The sequence below is a fragment of the Gavialis gangeticus genome, unplaced genomic scaffold (assembly GCF_001723915.1).
Source record: "Gavialis gangeticus isolate Ggan-Ray unplaced genomic scaffold, GavGan_comp1, whole genome shotgun sequence".
In the NCBI taxonomy this organism is placed as follows: domain Eukaryota; kingdom Metazoa; phylum Chordata; order Crocodylia; family Gavialidae; genus Gavialis; species Gavialis gangeticus.
The window spans coordinates 166,750,313-166,776,101 of NW_017728992.1; the positions used below are offsets into that span (position 1 = coordinate 166,750,313).

Genomic DNA, 25,789 nt, shown 5'->3' on the forward strand with positions numbered 1-25,789 from the left:
ACAGTATCAAAAGCCTTCCTGAAGTCTAGGAAAACTATATCCACTGCCACCCCTGCATCCAATGATTTAGTGACCTGGTCGTAAAAGGCCACCAGGTTGGTCTGACAGGACCTGCCGCTGATGAACCCGTGCTGGTTGCCCCTGAGCATGCCGTTCCCTTCTGGCCCCTCCTGGATGCGTGCCAGAATAAGTTTCTTGAACAGCTTGCCCAGGATCGAGGTAAGGCTGACTGGCCTGTAGTTCCCCGGGTCCTCTTTTCTCCCCTTTTTGAAGATGGGAACCACGTTGGCCCTCTTCCAGGCCTCCGGCACCTCTCCAGAGCACCACGAGTGTTCATAAAGCCGTGCCAGGGGACTTGCAATGAGTGTTCGTAAAGCCGTTTCAGGGGACTTATTAGAAGTACTAGATTGTGTAACCCTTACTTACTGTGGTGATTATATATTCACATGAACCTTCTGAGTTGGCTTCTCAGCTGGCATAAATCAGCATAGTACCATTGAAGGTAACGAAAGTATGCTGATTTGGGAATCTCACTCAGTGGTTTCAATAAAAGGCAAGCATCTTATTTTTCTGAGCAAGTGTTACACAGTCTAGCCCCAAATGAATTTGATTACTTGATACAATAGAGGCAGTCACTGGTTTATAATAAACTATATGAAATTATAGAACAGTCAATATTCGATTTCTTTTAACAACTTTATCCCTCCCTCTTCATTGAGTGCCACAGAACCATTTATGTTCTGCATCTCAGTATTACAGATTACATAGAAGTAGTATTTTTTAATACTGGAAAACTATCATATAAATACAAATTACATTTTTTTCATTAGAAAACTAGCTTTCATTTCTAGCAAGAAATCTTCAGTCAATTATGAATGAGACCATGCTTTCATCAGAGAGAGGAATGTGTAATTTTTCTTCAAGCCTTAACCATGTATAATGAAATCTGTCTTTTGAAATCCACTCTTAAGATGGATTTTGAAAAGTATAGACTTTATTAAAATCTCAGTTCAATTAAAATACATTCAATTATTTCAAATCTCTATTAAAATCTCAGGTAAAATTGTGTATCTTTAAAAAAAAAAAAAAAAAAAAAAAAAAAGATGTCTTTACCAGGTAGTTAATATTAACAAATGAACATAAAGTGCCTACATTTTTTGCTCTTCAGCAGATACCAAATTTATGACTTTTGTTACATTCTATTATGATAATGTGGGGCTTTATGAACTGGTAAGTCCCTTAGGCATTTTTTCAATAAAGGCCCTTGTTAAAGAGTGGATGGCAAGGGTTTGGGGAACAGAACAATCCCTTTAGGGCACAGGTTCAGGTTCAAGCTAGGGTCTTAGTCCAGTGACTAGCTTGATATCACTGTTCTCCCAAGACAGTACTTCACCATCTGATGGCTGTTTGGTCTCTTTGAAATGAATCAGTGGGTTCATAGATTCATAGCTTGCAAAGCTGGAAGGGACCTCTGAACATCATTGGGTCCAGTGCCCTGCTGAAAAGATCTTTCCATTCTTGGATTGTGTCCATCCTTGTAAGATGTATTGCTCAAACAATATAAAAATTACCTGATAGTCTGTTAAACAAGCCCAGGAATATATGACCACAGAGACTATGGAACTGTTCTTTTACTTCTTTGTGACTGGCTTTGCCACACCAGGGTTGAGATGCAAAGTTAGAGCAATGTGGTGAAGTTCAAATTATTACTATTTATGCTGTAACTCTTCATTGGCTAAAAGACTCTGTCTAGGTCTCTTAAGCAGCTTTAATGCTAACTAGAATTTGGTGTAAAATGAAAATACTTAACAAAATACCACAAGGAGGGTTGTACTTGCATCTCTGCATGTGGAACTTCCATTATTAGGAATATCTGGTTTAAATACTACAACAGGCTGAATGACACAAAAGATGATTAGCAAATATTTTTATAAGCACAGTAACATTTTGGCATATTTAAAATGTATATGCTAGTAAATACATAAACAGATTGTAAATAATAATGTAATAGCATTAACGTAAAGAATGGCCAAAAACTTGGGTTAAGTTGTCAAATTTATATTATTTGACCAGCTCTTAGAAATACCCAGTTCAGCAGTGGAAGTGAGGACCCTAATTAAAACCCTTCAGTTATAAATTGACAACATAAGGTTTTATTTAATATGGTACTGTTAGATGGTTTTGGTACAGTGTCCTTGATTCTTTTTAAAGGGCCCCTTGAAGATGCCATCGAGGATGAAGAAGAAGAGTGCCTGTCTGAGGAAAACGACATTATCTCAAAAGAAGACTTTCCATTGGAGGAAAGCTTTTCTGCAGAATTTGAACCTGAGAATCTGAGCTGTGAAGAAGTGGAATACTTTTGTAATAAAGGTAATTAGTGTAGTACAAAGCTTAAGAGAACACTGGTGTATTCACTTGCTCAGAAACCGTTGTGTTATTTAAAATTCAGGAAAAGTCCTACTGGTACAAAACCTTAAAATAAGAAAACAAGTGACTCTTATTGAATAACATTTCAGTCTATTAACTTGTGGCAAATACCCTGATGCAAGACAGAGTCTGTTTTTCAGAGAGGATGAACCTGACTACCTTGAGTGTTACTCACCCAAAGATATTTATTTTGGCTATATTGAACAGTTCTTAGATATCCATTGCCATCAGGTACAGAGCAGGCAAAACTGCAGGCTAGCTCATGCTTCCTGGCCTGTGCTAGGAAATATGCTATGTCCTTGGATTTTAGGAGCAAAGTGGTGTTTATCAATAATACATTGTATGGATTGGGAGCTCACTGGTTTGTAAAGGGAAGATGTTTAAGTGTTAGATGCATCCATTGTAGTTTCCTTAACCATTTTAGCATCAGCTACACAAAATTAATTCTTAACCCATGTTTGGCCTGCTTAGTAGTATTGTTTCACATCTGGAAATAATATAAAAGTACTCTTGCTTTCAGTTATGAAGAACATTGATTTTTACCCTTCTTACCTGATTTCCTGTTGATTTGCTTTATTGAGGGTCTCTTGCAGGTAAAAGCTCAGAAATAGAGAGAACTGTTGTGGTTATGTTTGGCAGTTTGAATCCCACAACTAACTGGGTTATCATGATTGTAAACTGAAGAGGGGATTCTGAAGGATCATGCAGTTATGTAGTGTGCTCATACTCCTTGTAAAGTCTTTCTAGGTTTTAATACAGGCTTATCACTGAAGAAAAACCTATTTGATGTGAAAAATACAGGATGTATTTTCTGTCTTGTTTTTAATATAATGCTAATTTGCATACTCACAGCGTAATAGCAAATTAGGGTGCAAAGCCAGTCAAGACATCATCTAGTTCATCTTCCTGATCAAGGCATGATCATATTTAGTTGACTTTCTCTTACTGTTTTTAAAAGGGCATCTACTGATGCACTTAAAGAAAAATTGGCCCAGCACATCTGAAGCCAGAAATCACTTCATAACTTGATCAGGCAGCAAAACGGAACATTGTGAAAAACAAAGGATTTTTTTGGCTGTAAAGTTGGGAGAGATTTTTTTTGGTGCACTAATTTGTGCACCATTTTAGCTACAACCAAGTTCTGACCTCTTCCATTGTAAAGACCTTTGTTGATTTTTCAAGTTGAATGGCTTTTGATTTCCTAAAACTCCTTTTCCAGGTAATATGTATATAGTAGATATAAAAAAACAGCTTTAAGCCTATCCACTGCAACTGCTACAAAGAGAGGGAGAGAAATAGAAAGATAATTCTGGGGATAAAGAGGTACATAAAACTGTCCTTCCAGCTATGGTAGTATGGCAAAGTCATGGGAGAGCATAAAGGTATTGCTGCCTTTTTTTTTCCAGTGCTGCTTCTCTGGTTGAGAGGGGTTTTTTGCTGCTTAGCTGACAGTTTAGAGCTTGTTAGTAGGACGATGTACACATTCCCTCCCCCGCCTCCCGGGACGAAATGCAGGAGGAGAAAATTCAGCTTTCCTCATTCCTTTCTTTCTGTGGAAAGGATTGTGGCCATGTCAGGCAAGATCCATGGTTATCAACTCATGATTCTATCATCAATCTTGTGATATTTGGTGTTTTTCTTGATTCTGCAGCTGCTTAAAATAGAAGATTATATGAGCATTTCAGGTTTTCATACTTTTTAAAGTAAGCATCTATTTCTTCATATTATAGCTAAGAGCTTTAAAATGAGAAGCAAATGTACCCTGAAGGATCAGAAATCAGAGGCCAAGAAATTTATTATTTAAAAAATATCTTGGGAGTTTTACCCAATCCCTTGATTTATAGTGGGTTTTAAATGGTTTGGGTTGATAATGTTAGAGGTCTGCAAACCACAGGAGTTGCATACATCTGCACCAAACATATTAAAGAACGAAATAGATCCAGAGAACCCTTTGTGCTGTGTGTCTCCTTCTTGTATAACGTGATGGATTTTGGTGGGTCTCTTGGCTTTTCTTGTAGCTTTTCCAGCCTGTTCTCTACTCAGTCACATGTCCTAGCAGAGTGAGCCCATGCTCCATCATAAGGGAAGCGTGTCAGACACTGACTACCTTATAGCACCTTCCTGGCTCCCACAAGAGAGAGAGGTCAGAGAGAGCAGGGAAGGGATTCATGCCACTTTACCCTTACTTTACCTTCTTTCCCAAATAGCAAGGGAAGACTTCAGCTCTGAAATGCTAATTTCAATGTCACACGTCATTGAAATTAGCATCTTATTGAAATAGGGTTGGACTGAGTTCACACCTCGCTGAGGTGACTGGAGGCTGGGGATGAATGCACAACTTGTCCCTCTATTAAATTTGGTTTCTAGGATTGGTTCAAGTGGTTTGCTGGAAATAGCAAGCAATGGAAAATGCTCCTGTGAAGTGTGGAGCAAACAAATCACACTGATTCAGACGCATGTCATTAGGGAATTTTCCTGGTTTCAGATTATGGCTTTTTCTGACATTTCTTCTTCCTCTAGCTTACAAATAAATTATTACAAGAAATCTGGAAAAATCCCCTTTATTAAAAAGACTTGATTAAAATTACTGAATGTTAATAATTGTGCTTTTTTGTTAGCTCATTGAAAAAGTTCAAGCATTCAGAAATAAAAAGATGAAAATGGGTAACTGTACGTGTAAGTGCTGTTGGCAGTAACACCTGTCTTCACTTTCTTATTATCTTCAATTGCTTATAATATTGCTGGACATTAATCATTTGGGGGGACATTTTCCCTTCTGGGCTGAAAATATACGGAAAGTTTCAGCTAAAGATAAATATGATTCAGGGATTTTTTTGGGGAAAATGGTAGTGTTTTTCTAACAATAAGAGGAAAAAAATCCTACATGCCTTTCTTTGAAAAGGTTTAGTGCCTTCACGCTTTGGAATAGAAGCTAGAAATTGGCAAGAATTAGCCCTGGGATCAGAGTTGCCCTTGGCTGTCCTTGTGAAAATCCATCCTGTTTGGCCAATTCAAAAATGAAACAAAACAAAAAAACCCCAAAATGAAAACCTCTGAAAATTGCACCTGCTTTGTAAAAATTGTTAAAACTTGACTATAATGAGATCTGAAGATGCTGTCTATACTGCAAATGCTTTAGACTGGGGCTTTTGCAGCTGAATAGGATTCTTGCTGCAGTTGCTTTCTTCTTGAAAGCTGGAGGTTGCTGTGGTGTTTGGCACAGAAACTAAGATTAAGGAGACCATGTTTCCTGTTTCTCATTGCTCCCTGTGCGAACAAAAGCAGTGTGGAATAGGAATAGACGAGAAGCATGCTGGGATGATGAGCAAAAGTGATGGGGACAGAGCAGGAGGAGAAAGAAATGAAATAAGAGCTAGGCTAAAAGAAGGGACCAGGAAAGGGGGAATATGTCAGGGGATGAAAAAAATGGTAATAAGATGGAGGTGCAGGGACAGACTCAGAGACTAACATAGATGTGTGTTTGGTTTTGCTGTGTGAGGAAAAGCTGGTCTTTAATGAGAATATTGCGTAGCATTGTATTATTTACATGCAAGGGGAACCAAATAAAAGTTGCTTAGGTATTTTCTTCTCAGCTTTTAGGGAAGAATGCCAATGTAACTGCTATGCATCCTGCAGGATACTGTTTTCTTCAGTCCTTCACATCGTCCTAATAATTTGTGTTGTGAAAGAAATGGGAGGGAAGAATGAGATCTTTAGAGCTGATGCCTCCTTTGCCTCATGAAGGTGGAACTTTATCCACTGTTCTCTCTTGCCCAACTTGGGAGAGAAGCAATATGATGAAGGGCCTCACTCAAGAGAAAAGGTATATTGAGAAGTTAGGTAGAGACCTTGAGAATGGGAGACTGCTGGGTTGCTAAGTGTATAGAAGGAAAGATGCAATAGGTGAGAAAGGGAAAGAAGTCTAAATATTTGTTAATATGTCTCTGTCACAGGGCAGATGGGTGTTGAGAACCCCTTTGGGCTCCTAGTCTTATTCTAGCCAACTCCTGGATCCTGTAGGGCTTTCTGATTGTAGCCATGCTGTGGTGGTTCTTCCTGTAAGCTGCCTTGCTCCATTATCCTATTTGTATAGGTCATTTTTCCAAATGAATGCTGCATATGATGGATTGAAAAGGATTCTTGGCAGCTTGAAAAACTGATGGGCTTTGAGATCCACAGCAAGTTGCTGGTTCCACCATGAATAAGGGGCTAATGGGTTTCAAAGACTGCGGCCCTAATGGGTTTCAAAGAGTGCCCTGCTTCAGTAGGGGATGTAACAGGAAGTGTGTGGGGCTCAGGTTAAGAAGCAATACCAAGGCTAAACCACTTCCTCTTAGGCTCTGTTCTTTGTGCCACTGTAGAGTGCTACAGTCTGTGGATTTACAGACTGTGTCCCTGACTGCTGATTGGGATGCTTCACAGGACCGTGTTTTCCTGCAGGGGAGGGTGAGATCAAGTGATACATACACATACACAATTACTATTCCATAATATTCAAGGTGAGGGGTCCTTGGGAATATATGAGGCCACCCAGATAATAAGCATGCAGCTCCTGCAATGGTTGCATCCTCTGGTGGGACAGTGAGGAATGAGCTCAGAACATGAACTAAGCTTATGTACAACATTTTACCACTAGGCTGGTTGACCAGTTTTAGGTCTGATTTTTTTTTACTTCAAATCATGTGATCCAATTGTGCAGTCAGGCTTGAGATTCAGGGAAACAGCTGCAGAGTGCTCCTCTGTGTAAGAGTCAGCTAACACAAGGCTAAATTCTTCTGTGCATTAATCCTTCCCTTCACACTGCATGTGTAAAGCTATCACCACCAGCATCTATAATACCTGGCAAGCCCTTAACACTCTGAAAATGATTTCTGTGCGTCCTGTCTACCCTCTGGTGTGTGGGTTTTTTGTTTCTGACTGGGAAATATGCTCCTCTTCTCTTCTACCTTGATTCTATGTTTAACAACATACTTGCTGTGTTCTGTGTGTTGGATCAGAAAGTAGGTTTAGACACTGTTTTCCCCCCCAGAAACCATTTTCAATCAATAGCATTTCTTTTCTCCTTAGTTGTAACTTTAATGACACATTCCTACCTTGACTGCTACAGCAACTGGAAGCAGGAGCAGCATCAGGCAGCTATACCATAATCACTTTGAGCTCAATAAGGAGATCTTTACAGGCAACTTTGTTCTTTTTTTCTTAACGGGATTAAGAAGCTCAGCTCTTTAAATTCTTGCATATAACACTGACATTTCCAGGGTGTGTTTGGACCAGAGAGTTCAAAGAGAAAAAATAAAAAAGGAAAGCCAATATGACTTTGTTTTTTACCTTGCTGGAGGAGCTGTTTGTGCAAATCGCCTATAAGCTTATTGACCTGAATCTTTGACTCCTTGTTTTCTCTGGATTTGGCTGGAGTGTAGACACTGATAGAGCACTGATAGAGGTGATTGAACAGCCCCCAGCTTTGCTTGGCACCAGATCCCCACCCCCCAGGCTTGACATTATCTTTTCCTGGCAATACTTCTGACTTTTTAGGGCTCATACTCCTTTTATTTTTTTTATTTTTTTATTTTTTTATTTGTTATGTTTTCTTTATGTAGGCTTTCCAAGCAAGTGAAAGGCACATTAATTCTTTTTGGTAACTAGAGATAGGAGAGGGCATATATGTGTGCTTGTGCATTTTTTTATCTCCTAAGACAAATATGGTCTGGCATGTCATGAAATTAACATTTTTCAAAATATTCCATTATATAAATACAAGAGTAGATTCTGATTTCTTTATGCATGTGTTGGGGTTTCCAGGGTATTGCTTTCCATGTAGCACAGTGTGGGCTCATGTGGATTTATTTGTATCCCCTTCAGCTGAGGCAGTCTACTTCCTCTGTCTTTCTTGAGCGCTGGGCATCCTCCATAATTTCATCAGAATTGGCTTCTGCCATGAGGAAAGTTGCCTTTTTCTTACCAGCACCAGGATATGGCCATGCCTTTTCCTTTCTTTCACATTGCTTCCCATCCCTCCCATTGCTAGAACCCAAAGAGGTTGGCCCCTCCCATACCAGAAGGAGGAGTGGACTTTTTACTACTCATGAGACACTCACCTGGCAGACTGACTATCCCTTGTGTATCCCAGATATTATCACTAGGAGGTGAGTCTTGGTCCCATTGAATTCTATGTCAAAGCTCCCACTTATTTACGTGACATCAGGATTTGACCCAAAGAGGCCAAGTGAATGTTGCTTTCAATTAAATCTCAAGTAGGGTTTCAATCAAATGGGGCAAAAACAATGAACAAAAAATGAACTGAAATTAACTAGGAAATTGAATTTTGAAAAAACTTTATAGAACTAATTGGAGAATGGCTTTTAAAGGTGTAGAATTCTGGAGTATGACCAGTATTTTAGAGTAACCCCTACCAATCCATTCAGTGCATTTGGGTTTCAGAAGAACAGTGAAATTCTGTTGCATCTGTGTGTAAGGACAGGGGTTGGCAAGGGACGGCCCACAGGCCAGATCTGGCTGCCAAGCTTTTTTAAGTGGTCTGCTGAGTCCTGCAGACTGCAAGGAGCATCCTGAAGCACGGCATGCTTTTGGTCACGTAGAGGAGCTGCAGTGGTGGCCCAAGCCATTTTGAAGCATGTGGTGGGCAGTCACTGGGCAGGGACTGGAAAAGAGATACCCACATGTCCCTGACCAGCCTGGTGCATGGTGCAAAATGGCTTTGGGGGTGCAAGGAGAAACTGCAGCAGCAGCAGCTGAATGGTCTGTTCAGGAGTGTGTGCTGTGCATGGGTTAGTTGAAGACACGCTGGAGCCTCTGGCCCAGTCCTTGCTGCTGCTTAGCATATGTTGCTGAATGGACTATGCATCCACTGTGGGTCTTTCATACATCTGAAAATGCATGGTGCTTCGGGATGCTCCTTGCAGTCTGCTGAGTCTCAGAGCTTGGCAGGCTGTGTGCACTGAGGAACAGCTACAGTGACAAGGATTGAAATATGGGTTCTAGTATATCCCTGACCAGACAGGGACTGGCTGAGCAGTTGGGTAAATGACCTGTGTGGGGATGCTCTGCAGCTAGAAACCCTTTGCTGGGATTTGTTGTGCAGGGGAGTACCTGCCTTTAACCTGTGTGTGAGCTATGACTGCTTACCCTCAACTCTAGGGGTCTCCCTAGGGGTTGCGGGTTGCTCTGGTAGGCACTCCATGAGTCTTTCCCAGTTCTGAGAAGCTGAAGTGAGTCCAGTAGTCCCTGTACACTTGCTTTGTGGAGGAGCCTCCTGCTGTCATTGCTGTTGAAGATCAACACTGTTACAAACTTTACACTCCAATCCTCCTTATGACTGAGCTATGTTAATTCACCCTTCCATTACTGAAAAGCTGCCAGCCCCTGTGTAAGGGGATTATTTAGTCGCCACAAATTCACATTTCCCAGTTTCTTGGAAAGGGGGCATAGATTTGACGAAATAAGAATCACAAATTAATAAACTCCTTAAAAATAGGAAACGACATGCTGTTACTCATTTGCTTCCATGCACTGTTAGAGTACACGTACCTCGCATCTTTTTCTAATTTTGCTTGGGATTTGTAGTCTTTTCTTATTTTTTCTTTTATAGTGTTTCTGACCTAATAGTTTTGGATGATATTGCAATTTTGAGATGAGTTGACAAGGAATCTTCAGGAAAACAGGTTAAAAAAGCTGGGTCCTGTATAGGCTTAGTACCCTGTAAGAAGAATTAAGTTATTGGTGGTAACATAAGCAAAGACTTGGAGCAAATAAACAGTTCCATATGATATCCTGATAAAATCTGGGAGGATTCTAGTAAGTGACAGAGAAAGTCTAAGGAACCATTTATTTATGAGACTTTATTCTCTAACTTGTTTTGGCTTGCAGGGATCCCAGACTAGTTTTGAAATTACCTGAATATTTTGGAAGTAGGGAACACGGATTGAATTAGAGTGGACTGTCAAGGTAGTGGATCGTGAGCTAGTTTTTTCTCATGGTCATTGCAGTGTAATGCATGAAGATGATTTGACTGCTTAATCTAGAGGTGATTACTCTGTTCGAGTACAAGAAACAAATTATTTGCAACAAGACACTGGCAGGCACCTGGTTCTCAGTAATGTGAAAGTAAGTATTGCACTTGATCATAAATGACTACAGTGGTGAATTTTAAAAGCCTACAATTTCCCTTTTTAAGCATAGGATGGCTGGGGACAAGAATTTGCTCAGGGAAAACTATAAGAAGCTTAATATGTTTAAATTAGGAAAAGAACAGATTCATGCTTTAGTGAATCCAGAGTATGAGGAACCTCAAAATGCCCAAACTGTGTTCTTTTAGGATTTCCAAGGCCCACTTGAATCTGCTACTTTGTTCTACTCAAGAGCTACATCATAGCTGGTTAAAAGACCTACAGGTAAGACTTCAAGGAAGTCCTGAAATTTACAAGGCAAGTTGCTAGGGCCAGAGAAATCTCCTGAAAGCTTGAACTTGTATTCAAAGCAAGAGTAAAGGCAATGATCATAACTTTTCTTTTATAACTAGTTATTATCCCATTCTCCTTTTTCCAAGATTCTCCACCAAAAGATTGAAATGGATTTTGTTTAACCATTTGTCAGTGATACTTTCAGTATTGTGATCTCAGTGTTAATTCACATAATTTCTTACCTGAGTAATCACTAAAGAGGCTGATTAGAACATATTTATTGGCTAGATTGTACTCTGTAAGCACGAGCCATATTATGCCTTCTGTGCCATCCCCAGGCTGTGATTACAAAGGAAGCAGGGAGGGGAGTATTTCCTAGGCTTCCAGTCTTGTAGTGTTTCCAATTTGTGGAGGGTGGGGGGGGGTGTTTTGGTTGGTTGGTTGGTTTGTTTGTTTGTCTGTTTTGTTTTTAATCAAATCTCACAATGTTTTAAAGCCCCAGCTGCTAGAATCATTTGGTTTTATTACCATATTTACTTGAATCCAAGACAAGCTTCCCCTCCTCCCCCAGTTGCTGTGGGGTGGAGGGGTAACCTCATCTTAAATTTGAGTACCAATGTGAGGCATGTGGTGGCTCGGCTCCAGAGCTGAGCTGCTGCTTGCCCCAGGCTGGGGTGGCTTATGCAACAGGATAGCAGGTGCATAGCTTGGATTGCAGGGGAGACGCATACAGAAGAGACCATGTAGCCTGCATTCCCTCTACCTTTGGGTTTGGGCTCAGAGCTGCCACTGCTGCTTCTGTCTGGATGGGGCCAGGGCCAGGGCTGCTGCTGCTGGCCATTGTGGGCCAGAGCCACCATAGAAGGTAAGTGGCAGGGGGTACAGGTCCTGGGGAAGCTGGGAATGGTGGGGCTGGGTGGCAGGGGGAACAGGCACTGATGAGGGGAGACAGTGACAAGCAGCAGGGGAACAGGCATATAGGGGAGCAAGGGGTGGAGGAGGTGTGGGGAAGGGTGGCAGTGGGGAACAGGCACTGAAGCCAGGCAGCAGGAGGGCAAGCACAGGCATGGGGGGTAAGTTGTAGGTAAAGGCAAATTAGGGGCAGCCACAGGAAAGTGGGGGCATGCAGTGCAGCATTGGGGAGTCAGAGGTTAGGTGGAACAGGCAAGGGTCTGGCCCCTTGCCTCCTGCTGCTGCTTTCTCTGCCACAGACGTGCGGGGGGGATGAATTTAAAATTGGTTTCTAGTAAGTAGATTCTAAACATGGACAATTATAACAACTTTATAAATTCTCCACATAGAATCTATTGGGGGGGGGACTGGATTAAATTCAAATTTGTCTGGGATTCAGGTAAATGTAATACTATAAACTAGCCTTCCAGTTGTTGAGAAGAACTTGAAAATGTAAACCCTCATTTTTTTAAAACCAGAAGGCAAATAAAATAATCAAAATTTATTATTTATTGAAGTCTCTCATGACTTTAAAGCCAGTCTGCCAACTGTTAGAGAGCTGGACTTGTGACTTGGAAACATCTAAGACTGCAAGTAGTACTTCAGTGCCTGGTCTTCACTGGAATTAGGAAAGCTCTTTTTGGTCTTTCTTTGCCTCCAGTGTTAGAATCATAGATTCATAGAAATTAAGGTTGGAAGGGACTTCAGGAGGTCATCTAATCCCAAAAGCCTGCTCAAAGCAGGATTATCCCTAGCTAGATCATTTTAGCCAGGGCTTTGTCAAGCCAAGCCTTAAAAACCTCCAAGGATGGAGATTCCACCACCTGTCTAGGTTACTTGTTCCAGTGCTTCTCCACCTTTCTAGTGAGAGTTTTTCCTAATATCAAACCTAAACTTCCCTTGCTGCAACTTGAGACCATTGCTCCTTGTTCTGTCATTTGTCACCGCTGAGAACAGTCTAGCTCCATCCTCTTTGGAGTCACCCTTCAGGTAGTTCAGGGCTGCTATCAAAGTACCTCAGTCTTCTCTTCTGCAGACTAGATAAAACCAGTTTCCTCAGCCTCTCCTCAGACGTCATGTGGCCCAACCCCCTAACCATTTTCATTCCCCTCTGCTGTACTCTCACCAGCTTGTCCACATGCTTCCTATAATGGGGTTCCTAAAAGGACACAGTACTCCAGATGTGGCCTCACCAGTGCAGAATTGAGGGGAATAATTACTTCCCTTGATCTGCTGGCAGTGCTCCTAGTAATGCAGCCCAGTATGCTGTTAGCCCTTTTGGCAACAAGGGCACACTGCTGACTCGTCCATCTTATTGTCCACTGTAACCCCCAGGTCCTTTTCTGCAGAGCTGCTGCTTAGCCAGTCAGTCCCCAGGCTGTAGTGATGCATGGGATTCTTCTGTCCTAGGTGCAGGACTTTGAACTTGTCCTTGTTGAACCTCATGAGATTTCTTTTGGCCCAATCCTACAATTTGTCTAGGTCACTCTGAATCCTAGCCCTACCTTCCAATGTATCTACTAGATGCCCCAGCTTGGTGTCTTCTGCAAGCTTGCTGAGGGTGCCATCCATCCCATCTTCCAGATTTGTTAAAATACTGAACAAACCAGTCCCAGACCAACCCATGGGGTGCTCCACTTGATACCAGCTGTCAGCTAGACATTGAGCCATTGATTACTACCCACTGAGCCTGACAGTCCTGCCAGCTTTCTATCCACCTTGCATTCCATTTATCCAACCAGCCCATACTTCCTCAACTTGCTTGCAAGAATGCTGTTGGGGATGGTATCAAAAGTCTTGCTAAAGTCAAGGTATGTTATGTCCATTGCTTTCCCTGCACCCACAGAGCCAGTCATCTCATCATAGAAGGTTGGTCAGGCATGGCTTGCCCTTGGTGAATCCATACTGATTGTTTCTAATCACTTTCTCCAACTGCTTAGAAATGGACTCTGAGGACCTGCTCCATGGATTTTCTGGGGACTGAGGTGAGGCTGACTGGTCTACAGTTCCCTGGATCCTCCTCCTTTCTTTCCTTAAAGATGGGAACTATATTTTCCCTTTTCCAGTTGTCCAGGACCTTCCCCAGTCACCACAGGTTTTCAGAGATAATGGCCAGCAGGTCTGCAATCAGATCAACCAACTCTCACAGCACCCTTGGGTGCATTGCATCCAGCCCCATGGACTTACACATGTCCAGCTTTTCTAAATAGTCCCTAACTTGTTCTTTCACCACTGAGGGATACTGACCTCCTCCCCAAAATGTGCTGCCTAGTGCAGTAGTCTGGGAGCTGGCCTTACCCATGAAGACTGAGGTAAAAAAGGCATTGAGTGCTTCAGTCTTTTCCTCATTATTTGTCCGTAGGTTGCCTCCCCCATTCAATAAAGGACCCACGCTTTCTCTCATCTTCCTTTTGTTGCTGACATACTTGTAGAAACCCTTCTTCTCACCTGTCATGTCCCTTGCTGCATGCAAACTCCAGTTGTGCTTTGGCCTTCCTGACTTCATCCCTGCATGTCTTAGCAATATTCTTATACTTCTCCCAAGTTGTTTGTCCAAGCATCCACTTCTTGAAAGCTTCCTTTTTGTGTTTAACCTCACTGAAGAGTTCTCTGCTAAGCTAAGCTTGTCGTTTGTAACATTTGCTGTTCTTCCTGCACATTGGGATGGCTTGTTCCTGTTCCCTCAGTAATGGTTCTTTAGGATACATCCATCTCTCCCAGACTCCTTTCCTCCTCAGACTGGTCTCCCAAGGGATCCTGCCCAGCAGTTCCCTGAGGGAGTCTGAAGTCCGGAGTCCATACTCTGCTGCTCTTCTTTCTTTCTTTTGTCAGGATCCTGTACTCAGTCATCTCATAGTTACTGCTGCCCAACTTGTCATCCAGTTCTACATCCCCCACCAACTCTTGCCTGTTTGTGAGCAGTAGGTTAAGAAGAGCACAGCTCCTAGTTGGTATCTCCAGACTTGCTCCAGGGAGTTGTCACCATCGCTGTCCAAAAACTTCCCGGATTGCCTACCCACTGCTGTTTTGCCCTCCCAGGTGATTGAAGTCTCCCATGATAATCATGGCCTGTGATCTGGAAGCTTCTGCCAGTTGTTTGAAAAAAGCCTCATCTTTCTGGTCTTGTGGTCTATAGGACATACCCACCACAACATCCTCTATGTTTCTTTCCTCTCGAACCTTAACCCAGATGCTTTCAACAGTTGCATCTCCAGTTTCATACTGGAACTCTGAGCAATCCTACATTTCTTTTACATACAGCACAACTCCTCTTCTCCCCTGCCTGTCCTTCCTGAACAGTTTGTATCTATCCATGAGAGTGCTCACATCAGAGAGCTATCCCGCCAAGTCTATGTCATAGTTCCTTGACTGTGTGAGGACTTCCAGTTGTTCCTGCTTGTTTCCCAGGCTCTGTGCATTCGTGTGCAGGTCCTTAAGCTAACTAGTTAATTTCCCTTCTTTGTCAGGAAGAATAAGGTCTGCCCTGTTGCCCCCTCCTGCTTCTGCTTCCTCCAGGTTCCCCGCTTCCCCACTTACCTCAGGGCTTTGTTCTCCATGCCTCAGTGAACTTATTTTAAAGCCCTCCTCATTAGGTTAGGGAGCCTGTTTGCACAAAGATGTTCTTCCCTCTCCTTGTCAGGTGGATCCTATCTCTTCCTAGCAATCCTTCTTCTTGGAACTTCCCATGGTTGAAGAATTTGAATGCCTGCTGGTGACACAACCTGCACAGCTGCGCATTGATCTTCAGGATGCACCCGCTCCTGCCAGGGCCCTTTCCTGTGTCCCCGTCCCTTTCACCCTTACACTCAGAGCCCTATAGTCACTCTTGATCTGCTTGGTGCCCACATGGATGAGCAGCATGGGGTAGTACTCATAGGGCTAGATGAGTTTCAGTAATCCTTCTGTGACATTTTGGATCTGGGCTCCAGAGAAGCAGCAGATCTCTTGGGACAACAGATCAGGCTGGCAGATGGACCCCTCTGTCGCTCACAGAAGGGAGTATCCAACCACCACCACGCATCAGTTCCTCTTTGAGGCAGTGATCTTGATCCTCTCTACCTTGGGGCTGGCTGGCCTGGCCTCTTCCACCAATGGAATGCTCTTCTCCTCCTCTGTTGCTAGCACTCCATGTCTGTTTTCCAGGCAAAACACTGCATGTGGAGATCACTACTATTTCTTGCTGCCAGAAGATACAAGCTTCCATCTTCCTGGGAGCCCATGCCCTCTTCCTATTCTATCGCCACCATTTCTTCCTCCACAGTCCTAGAGGTTTTCTCCAGCATGGAATTGATGAAGTCCTCATGGTGGAGGATGGTTTATACCCTTGCTACTTCCTTTTATAGGTCTCTTGCCTTCTCCCTAAGGGATGCCACCAGAAGGTACTGCTTACATTACAGGCAGTCCCTCACCTGGCTGACACTGGAAGGAATCTGCAAGCTGCAGTCTGCACAGCAACAAACTATGACCTGGGTGGAAGCCTCAATAGTGTGGTCCTGCCTGGACAGTCACCTCACGGGTAGAAGCAGAGGAAGAGCTGGAAGTGGCAGTGGCTGTGGTATTGCAGTGTCCTCCAGCCATGCCTCTGGATCTTCTAATGTGCAGCATCTCACTTCATGCCTCTCTTTCCAAGCAGGTCTTCCCTAGCAAACTCCTCTATAGCTAGCCTGTTTTGGGTCAGGTAGAATCTCAGTAAGCAACTGAAACTTTTCTCAAACTATGAGAGCCTGTCTTCCTGAATAAGTTCTGTTCTTTGGAGAAACAAATTGGCAAAGGGGAAAGACATAGGTAGTCTCTTTTAATCTTTCACTTCTGGGCTGTACATCCACTGAATTCCTGGATGACAGGCAGCTGTTATGTTGAGATCACTGCCTATAGATAATTTGTTTTGTCTTATTATTTCCTCTTTTTTTTGGAACCGTTGGTGCTCATCTATTACTTGCTTGTCTTATTACATATGCTCACCTGTACTATATGCTTATTAATTAATAAAAAATGGAATGGGCAAAAGTTGCATAACTCTACTAAATCACTTGAATTCAGGGTAAAGTGAAAAGTGTGTGGTACCTTTACCACATGGGAGAGTTACTACATGAAATATGTAATGCATCTACGTCCTTAGTCAGTGTCATCCCAGGGGACCCATTTCCTCGATGCAGACTGACATCTATGCCCCCTAGTGACCAGCCACTGTAATAAGCCTACCAAGGGCAACTTGCATGGGAGACAGCAAACCCTGCTAGTTACCTCTGCTGCTCAGTGTTCAAGTGGTCCCACTGACTTGAAGTTAGGATATGGTTAAATGAATAAAGTACCATGGTTAACTGGTGGTGGGATTTACCACATCAGATGCCCTGCAGTAAATTTCCCCACACAACCAGTGGAGTTTTGTTCTGATTTAAAGGAGGGCTAAGTTCCTCCAGTTTAGCTTTCACCTACCTTTGAACTAAGAACAGGCACACAGACAGCTGCTGCAGAGCAATATCTCCTGTTAACTCTCTAATTTGTACATTTGTCCAAACCTGCACTCATGTGTTAAATGTTTAACACTTGATTAGTGTCCAGATTTGTAAGAATATTGGCAGCTAAAGATGCATCTAATGGGATGCATCTAATGAGATCTTCAAAACCACCCAGCATCTGACTCCTAATAAAATCACATTTGAAATCTTGCCCCCTCTACTGCTGCTGTCCCCAGCTGACTGGGGGGCAGGGGAAGCCCCACCTGCTAGTACCCCGCTCCAGCTGAGGGCTGCCAGGAACAGCTGCATGAGCAGGTCCCTGCTCCCCATCCTTCTCATGTTTCCTTTCAGCCCAGGGCGTCAGCTGTGGGGAGCAGCTATGCAGTGCTGGGCTGGGCCAAAGATGGCAGTGGGTGGCTCTCTGTTTTCAGTCCCTGCTCCCCACCAAGGGGGACACCTGGAGAGACCAGGTAGGAAAGAGGGACCCACTTGCTGCCACCATCTCCAGCTGAGCTCAACACCCCATGCAGCTGTTTTGTGCAGCCTGCAGCTGGAGCAAGGCAGGTGTGGCTTTGGGGTTTCCCCTGCCCCAAGGTTAGGTGGGGACAGTGGTGGTGGTAGACAGGTCCCTGCTTCAGACTCGCAGAAGCAACCCCTGCTGGAGAGGAGGAAATGGGAGGGAGGTGCCACTGAACATTGTGGGGAGGGGGGGTCTAGAGCAGGGTTGGGTGTGTGGGGGAGTCTTATCTGTTTTGGGGACTCCAAAAAGTCCATGGGAAATACTGCATGGCTGCAGCCATCTCTGCAGTGCCAGTCTCATTTCTCACATCTCCCTTTTTGAAAATCTAGATCTACACATTTCTGGTAAAAGTTATAATAGAATTCAGTGGATTGACTTGTGTAGAAGAGTTGGGCTGTTTCATATATATTTAGCAAGGCAAGTAACTGTATTCTGGATTGAAGGATAGATTTTACTTATTGCTATTAATTGTAGAATTGGTGTTACTCCACTTCAGCGGAGTTGCTTCTGCTGTATATCAGTTTAAGTGATTTAAAAAACCCGAGCTGATTGTTGTAAAATCTCCATTATTCAAATGCTGTACTTTCATGACCATTTCACTGGAAAACCTTGCCTCTTTTTTGGCTTCTTGCAAGAATGAATTCTTTAGCATAGCATCATAGCCCCTTTAGTCTTAAATACCTAAACCAGGTGCAAAATATAAAAATGTACAAAAACATTCCTTCCAATTTTAATGGCTTTATCATGAAAATTAATATTCTTCTACAAAAACATGTTTAATCTTAAATTGGAGTTTTGGCATTTTACAAATGTACTAGGCATAATCAAACAGTATGTTTGGTATGTACTGGCAGTTTGAATGGCCATCAGCATTAGAGGATTTCCTCTTTGTTTGTTTGTTTGTTTGTTTTAAAAGCATGCAGAGAATCTGAAGATGGCCACTTTTCCAAGTTAGATGAGATCTGTAGTTCATGTGGGATATCTAAATGCTGCCAAAGTTTAGTGATAAGGCTGTTTTAAAATCCAGTTAAAGTACTGTTTCCTTCAGAGTTTTTTCAGTGCTACCTCTGTAGTCCAATCTCAGAGGATCTCTGGAGTGTAAGACCCTTTCACTGAGTACGTGGCTTTCATTTGGTTCCCAGAGCCAGATCTGTCTATTATTGCCACAGGGGCCTGGGTCCTTTGGTAATACAAATAATAAAGGAGACTATTGATATGCTGATTTGTTGTATCTGAAGATCTACTAAAACACCAGTTCAGTAAGACATTTGGTCAGGTTTATGCCTGAACTTCAGTAGGATTCTTCAAGTTATGTAAATGGTTATACATCTTGTTGAAGTGGAGTCTACTAGAAGAAGTGATATTCCCTAGAATAAAATCCATATTTCTTTCTCAGCGGTACAGAATGCTATCAGGTTTTATAGCAGTTGTTTCTAAATTGATGTATTTTAATTGAGAAGCAGTGTTTCATTCTGAACAAGTGTTTTAGGATGTTAACAGTTTAGGTTTACATTTATGCTTCTAGGAAAAAAGAACATAAACTGAATTTTAAACTTTTAATGTTCTCTCACTCTGGTATGCTGCTGTCTGCTGTTTGTGACTGGTATAGTCCTTTACCCAAAGCTATCTTGTGTGATGATAAAACCATGAGTGTATGAAGCTCACACATTTTTCATCTCTTTTATGACCTTATCTTTCACAAGCGGCTTCTGTGAAGGTATCCTAACTATAGGAAGCACCTGGAAAACATATATGATATCTATGCTGCGATAAGCAGTTGTGAACAAGAAAGTAGATCTGTCAGTTCTGAACTGTTCATTGTTAAAAATACTTTGTTGATTTAGCTGATTGCAAAATACATTATAGAGTGACTAACAGTCACTGTAACATTCCTAGTCAAGAAAGTTCAATAGTTACATTGTACGAGAATTCTTATAAGAGGCTAATATTGATAGGAACAACATGGATTAAAACAGCAGGGTTGAAAATAACTACCTGCCTGTGTGACTGCTTTTAAATACCACAACTACTTGTAGTAAAAATCAGTTTAATAAAATTTGGTGAACTTTTATTTTATGTAAAATATTCAATATACAGAAAAATATATACCATTTGTTTAGAAAACTAATCATTTGCCTTTTTTTGCAAGCTGTAATGGAGTGGGGGAGATCCGTTGGGCACCTGAAAAAATAGATGCCCCCCTGCCCTGTTTTAGGGCAGTCTGCCCCTGCAGTTGCCTGCCACACCTTGATGTAGATGAATATATAATGTGGGAGGCTACTCTGATTTGTGGCTTTGGTATTCTGGGCCAGTGCCATGGCTCCAAGCCATCCCTACACCATGTCCTATGCCTTGCAGATGGCATCCTATTCTTAGTGCTATTCGCCCAGCCCCTCAGTGGGCTGGAGACTGCCTCTGGCCCACTCAGGCTCCACTCTGTGGGTCTTGGCCCCTTGGTCCCTCACTGGACCACACTTCATTCTCCAACCCCTCACTGGGCCACACTTCACTCTCTGTGGGCTTCAGGCCCCACACTGAGCTTCGGCTCTTCACTGGGCTATTTGCCCCTCAGGCCTCAGGTTCCTCCTGGTGGACCCTGGCCCAATAGTGCTTTTCTGTTGTGGTGTGCTCCCCTAGCCTTTTCCCTCTAGGGGGTAATCCACAAGGCAGTGGGGGCTGAGTGTTTCTGGTGCCCCATCCTTTCCTTTCACTGGAGTGGCTCAACTGTAGCATTTCCTGGTGGTTGCCCTGCCACTGGCAGTCCCACCCCACCATCCAACTCCGGCAGGGTGCAGTTTTGAGTGTTACCCAGGACCAAAAGGAAACTTCCTCCATCCCCTACCCTAAACCTCTGGGTATTACAGGAGTCTCCAGACTGTATGATGTTACTCCTCCAGCTCCCCAGATGTAACTGCTGGCCCTGTTCCCAGAGTCTAGGCTTATATTCTCCGTGCCTAGCCCTCCTCCAGTGAGGCAGCCCCCTGCAGTCAGGTGACTACCTAACTGGGCCTGAAACCACCTGCCTGCTCCATAGCCTGTGTGATGGTCTTAAAGTGGCAGGTACAACCAGTGCACTGCTACACAAGCTTTGCTAGACATTGCAAAATCTGGTCTCAGAATTTCAGACAGGGTATTTAATTCACACTTTTCTTGACACGATTACTTGTATCGTGTTGAACTATGTAATGGTATAGTACCTTCATTTTCTTCCTGTTGAATTACCATTTTATTATGAATAATATAAACTGTGAAAAATCTTAACTTTTTTTGAAAGGAAAAAAAAAAATCCCAACCTCTCCAGATGCATCTTGCTATTGAAAATCAACTTCTAGACCATAATTCTGTTAATTTCAAATGATGGTATTTGCAGTTATTCAATGTTTTATTTTATTTTGCCTTTTAATTAAATTAGTCCTTTGGAACATCCAACACCTACACATGAAGTAGAGCTTTTTTTCTACCTGAAAAGCTGAGAAATTACTGAAATAGTGGAAAAATTCAAATACAAGGTTTGTGACAAAAATTACTATAGGCAACGAACCTTTTGATGATTTTTTTCCCACAAAGAAATAGATTCTTAAACCAGTTTTTCTTTCATCTACTTCTGTTATCTATTGCTAGCTAATAATACCATATTTTTAAATTAAAGAAGAAATGGCATTTTTCTATGAATGTAAACAAATAGCACAGCAAACATCAGTAATAACAAATCACTTAATGAAAGAAAATAAGTGTTTCTGTGTTTCTTTAGACAACAATGAGGGGAAATAAGGAGTACTAAAAAGTAAAAGATTAGGTTAGGAAAGGAAAGGAAAGGAGAAAAGTAGCAACGTAAATATAAGCCTTAAAAAAAACATTAAAAGAGAAAGAAATAGAGAGAAATGATTTGGGCTTAAGCTGGAATGTATTTATCAAAAAATTGATTAGAATTAGAATCAATAATAGAATAAGTGCAAATGAAAAATAATAGTGAGAAATAGTCAGTGGATAAAAGAAGAATAAAGAACCCAAAAATGAAGCCAGAGTAATTAAGAGTCAATTAAATTGTTTGAAATTAAACAAAATTGGTTTACATTACATTTAATACAAACAGGGTTAGTATTAATCCAGAGGATAAAATGTGAAGAAAGAAAATTTGAGGGTCCCATATCAGTTTTTATATTAAAATTCCATTGTCTCCATACACTGTTGGGATCAAATCTTGTTTGGTCTCCAGGAGCTGTTTACATACACTAAATATGATTGTGTTCCATCATGTGCAACCACAATCGGGCTACATAGATTCTCTGCAGATTTCCACTTTGTCTTTCTGAACATAGCTGTTTGGCCAGCTGAGAAGAGCATTGAGTTTCGGCCCCTGCTCCCAACGCCTTATGTGTATTTTGCATTAAGTATTCACTGGATAAAAGAAACCAGGTTTTTTGGTGATGCCTCTAGTGAGACAAGTTTTTTGGCACATGTCCTTCAGGTCACTTTCAGGCATGTTGTGTCTGGAATCTTGTCTAACGTCTGTCCCAGGTATACAGTTGTGCCAGTAAAAGATATTAATTAGTTATCTTGTTTCTTGTACGTTTCCTGGATCTTTGTAGCTAAAACAACATTCCAGCCCTACTACTTTGGATAAAATGAATAAAAAGGAATTGGGGTGAGGCCAGAACCTAGGGCTTCCCCCTTTCCCCAAGAATGCCCTCCTTACTTATACAGTCTCCTGCATGAGCTTTTTCTGGCCTTATGACCGTTTCATTCTTGGCTGCCTGGTGGGCCAGCTTCAAGAGAAGGAGCGGAGCATGCTTGTGACCCTGCCTAGCTCACAGCCTCTTGCCTAGGGAGAAGTAAAAGACATTCATTCAAATTGGGATGTGCCTTCTACAAGTGTTCTAATTACTAGGCTGTTGGGCACAAACGTAGGAATGTCTTCCATCTCGATTATCTACATCTCCCTCAGAAGGCATGTAAGGGTTTACCATTGAAAAAATAGGAGACATCTACGTACTTCCTTAGGTATCCCTCAGCTCAGTAAAGGCAGGGGCAGGTTCAGTTGTTTCCCGTAGGTGCACTAGGCTGTCCTTTGAAAGAGTGGAGGATCTGTGCATTTTTCTGGATGATTTAAGATTCCCGAGGAAAGGTGCCTGTATTTCCCACTAGTTGTGAGGGGGGCATAAAAGCGGAATAAGATTCGAGCCTTGGCCTCTGCAGCACCATCTGTAATCCATCTGTTTTTAATGGATGTTATAAATTGATTGTATTGGAGATATTTCTCTTGCAAATCTTACAAACTTCAGTGGCTTCTCCAGATAGTAGGGCTTTAGAATACAGGAAGAGAAGAGAATGATGCAAAATTTCTAATGTATTTGCTCATTTTCCACACTTAAATAAATGCTAACATATTGCTTTGAAAAAGCAAAATACCAAGGCTCTGCTTAGCATGCATAAGAAATGTGTTTTTTATTTCTTAATTAATAAAAAATGGCTACAATTTGTATATATAAACAAACAGAAGTCTTTGCTGTTAAATAGCTAAGATTCCTACATTCGTACCTTGACCTAAGTCCGTAAGCGCAAGGAAATGAAAATATGAACCATATGATAGTACATATCTTCTACTTATCCCTTCTTCAAGTGTATATCTTACCATTTCCACAACTGCTGTACACTACAACCCATATATTCCAACATTATCTCTGTCCTCTTTTTGTCCTTCAGCTCACACCCCTCTAACAGATTACTCCCTTCCCAACACTAGGACAGTAGAACACAGTTATATGGATAGTTTGCAATGAGCTGCCAAATTCAGGATGAGCTGAGCTGTTCAGCTGTTTGCTGGAACTTTTACATTGAAGGCTCCACTTCTGTATTCACCTGGAGATCAAATGCAGCTGATCAGCATAGTGTCCTTTGAGGTAAAACACACTAGTAGCAAGCAGCCAGAGCCACCTTAGTGGTCCAGCACAGTTGTTTGGTGTAGCTGTATATACTCGCAGCTTGTTTGTAAACCATCACCTTCATGGGAGGAAGGAGGAGGAGACTTAACCTTTGGAAGAATCCAGTGTCTGTAGTTGTATTTTACTGTACTACAAATTCAAAGGCTTACTTTCAAAACCATGTGAGGAGGAACTTTGTAAAAACTAAACAGGAAATGCAGAGGGGGGAAAAGAAAATGACCTGTCTGGCATTCTATATTGGTTGTTCAGTTACTTTTAAAGAAAAACAGAAATTTATCCCATACTTAGAAACAACCTTTCACTGTCACTTTAATTTTTTTTTCTATAAAAGAGATATACATTGGGATCCTTGTCTTGCCTGGCTTCTTCTACTGGTACAGCTTGATCCTGAGGTCCCCCCAGCAGTGACAAGAAACAGGCTTCCATGGCTGAAAACCCCATACACCCCAATTGAAGGGCTTCCAGCTGCAGGAGGCATCCCCTCCCCCCCCCTGGGGCTGGGGGATTACTACAGAGGGAGTCCCCTCTGCCCTGGGAATATGGGGAAATGTCTGAGGTCAGGGGATCACTGCAGGGGTGATTCCATGCCCCCCCCCCGCCCTGGAAGTGTTGGAAACTCCTGGGGCTAGAGGATCACCATGATGTTCCAGCTCAGGGGTTTCCTGTACCCCCTATAGTGATCTTCCAGCCCCAGGGGTTTCCCTGCACCCCAGAGCCCTAGGGATCATGGCAGCTATGATCCCCAGAGTCTGGGGTTTCATGCACCCCTGAGCCCTAGGGATCATGGTAGCCATGATCCCCAGGGTCCAGGCATGCATGAGCCCCTGGGATCCTGGAGATTGTGGCTGCCACAATCCCTAGGGCTTTGGGATTTATTGCTGACCCTACTACATGTGCAAATTTAAAACTCAGTAGCAACCAGCTCCAAAGTGAGTACACATATTCAAGGTTTAATTTTATAGCTGGTTGGCTCTTTTTATTGTGTGATAGCTACTTTGCACATGTAGCTGGTCTCCAGGTAATTGTACAGTTAACCAGTTAATTCCACAATACCTATAATGTGTAGAGGGGACCCAAGTGTTTACCAGAAGCGTTTACATTAAGAACATGCTTAAATCAAAATTATAAAGCAACAAAGGAAAAAAAATGCCTTTACCTTTATAATGTAAGTAAGGAGTAACTGCAGTGAAGTCAGAGGAGCTCTGAGTAGATAAAATTGGGGATAAGTAAAAGGAACACCAGGCTCTTGTTAATTATAGCTAAAGACCCAGTGTTGACTTCTTTGTTAAATTTGCTTATGAATTTCCATTCTTAGGAAATGCTTATGATGTGTATTTTTATATACTGTATCCTGACAAAATTTTCATTTTTGGGATGAATGAAAAATGGGTGGGAGGAGAGGAGGGTGGTGTGCACACATGTTGCTTCTCTTCCATTTGAGACCACAAACTTTGATACCACACAGTATTTTTTGGAGAATAGGAAAAAAAAACAACATTTTCTTTCATATAAAATGTTTGCAGACAGAAGTTTTCAAAGAAAAAGGTAACGTGAACAAAAATCTTGAATTAGAAAAGGGAAATTCAGTTTCAAAACAGTCCACAATGACTAGTACCTTAGAGGCTAGAGACAGAAGTTACACACAAACTGGTTTAAGTGATCAGAAATGGGTTTAAACCTGTAACAGAATATAAGCACAGTGCACATAAACCAGTTCCAAAATGGCTGAAACTGGTTTAAGATAAATCTGGTTGAATGTAGTATCAGATTTAATCATTTAAGTCAAACCAGTTTATGAAACTTCTGTCCAAGACCCCTTCCTGGTTCAAGTTAAATCACTGTGCCCCCACATCCCAGGATGCTTTGCAGCCTTGGGATGGACTGGGCTGTGCTGTCTGCTTTAGAGAGGAGGGTTGGCCCTACCCTTCTGTTCCCTAGCCAGAGCAGTGAGGGCTGGCTGAGAAGGGGGTGAGGCTGGGAAACTTGGTTGGGGGCTGCAGCTGGGTCTGCATGGGGGTGGGGGAGAGCCCGTGCCAGACAATTCCCCGCTTGATGCTGGAGCAGAGGGGG

The 25,789-nt window shown here is 42.3% G+C and overlaps 1 protein-coding gene across 1 annotated transcript in view; it reads left to right on the forward strand.

The window, feature by feature from the left end:
* The first annotated feature begins 2,162 nt into the window (after window positions 1–2,162).
* ZFPM2 (zinc finger protein, FOG family member 2) overlaps window positions 2,163–25,789 on the forward strand; it is a 416,479-nt gene continuing 392,852 nt past the window's right edge. The window contains exon 1 of the mRNA XM_019519407.1: window positions 2,163–2,370. Within this exon, the coding sequence (XP_019374952.1) occupies window positions 2,163–2,370 (208 nt within the window). The remainder of the gene's footprint in view (window positions 2,371–25,789) is intronic.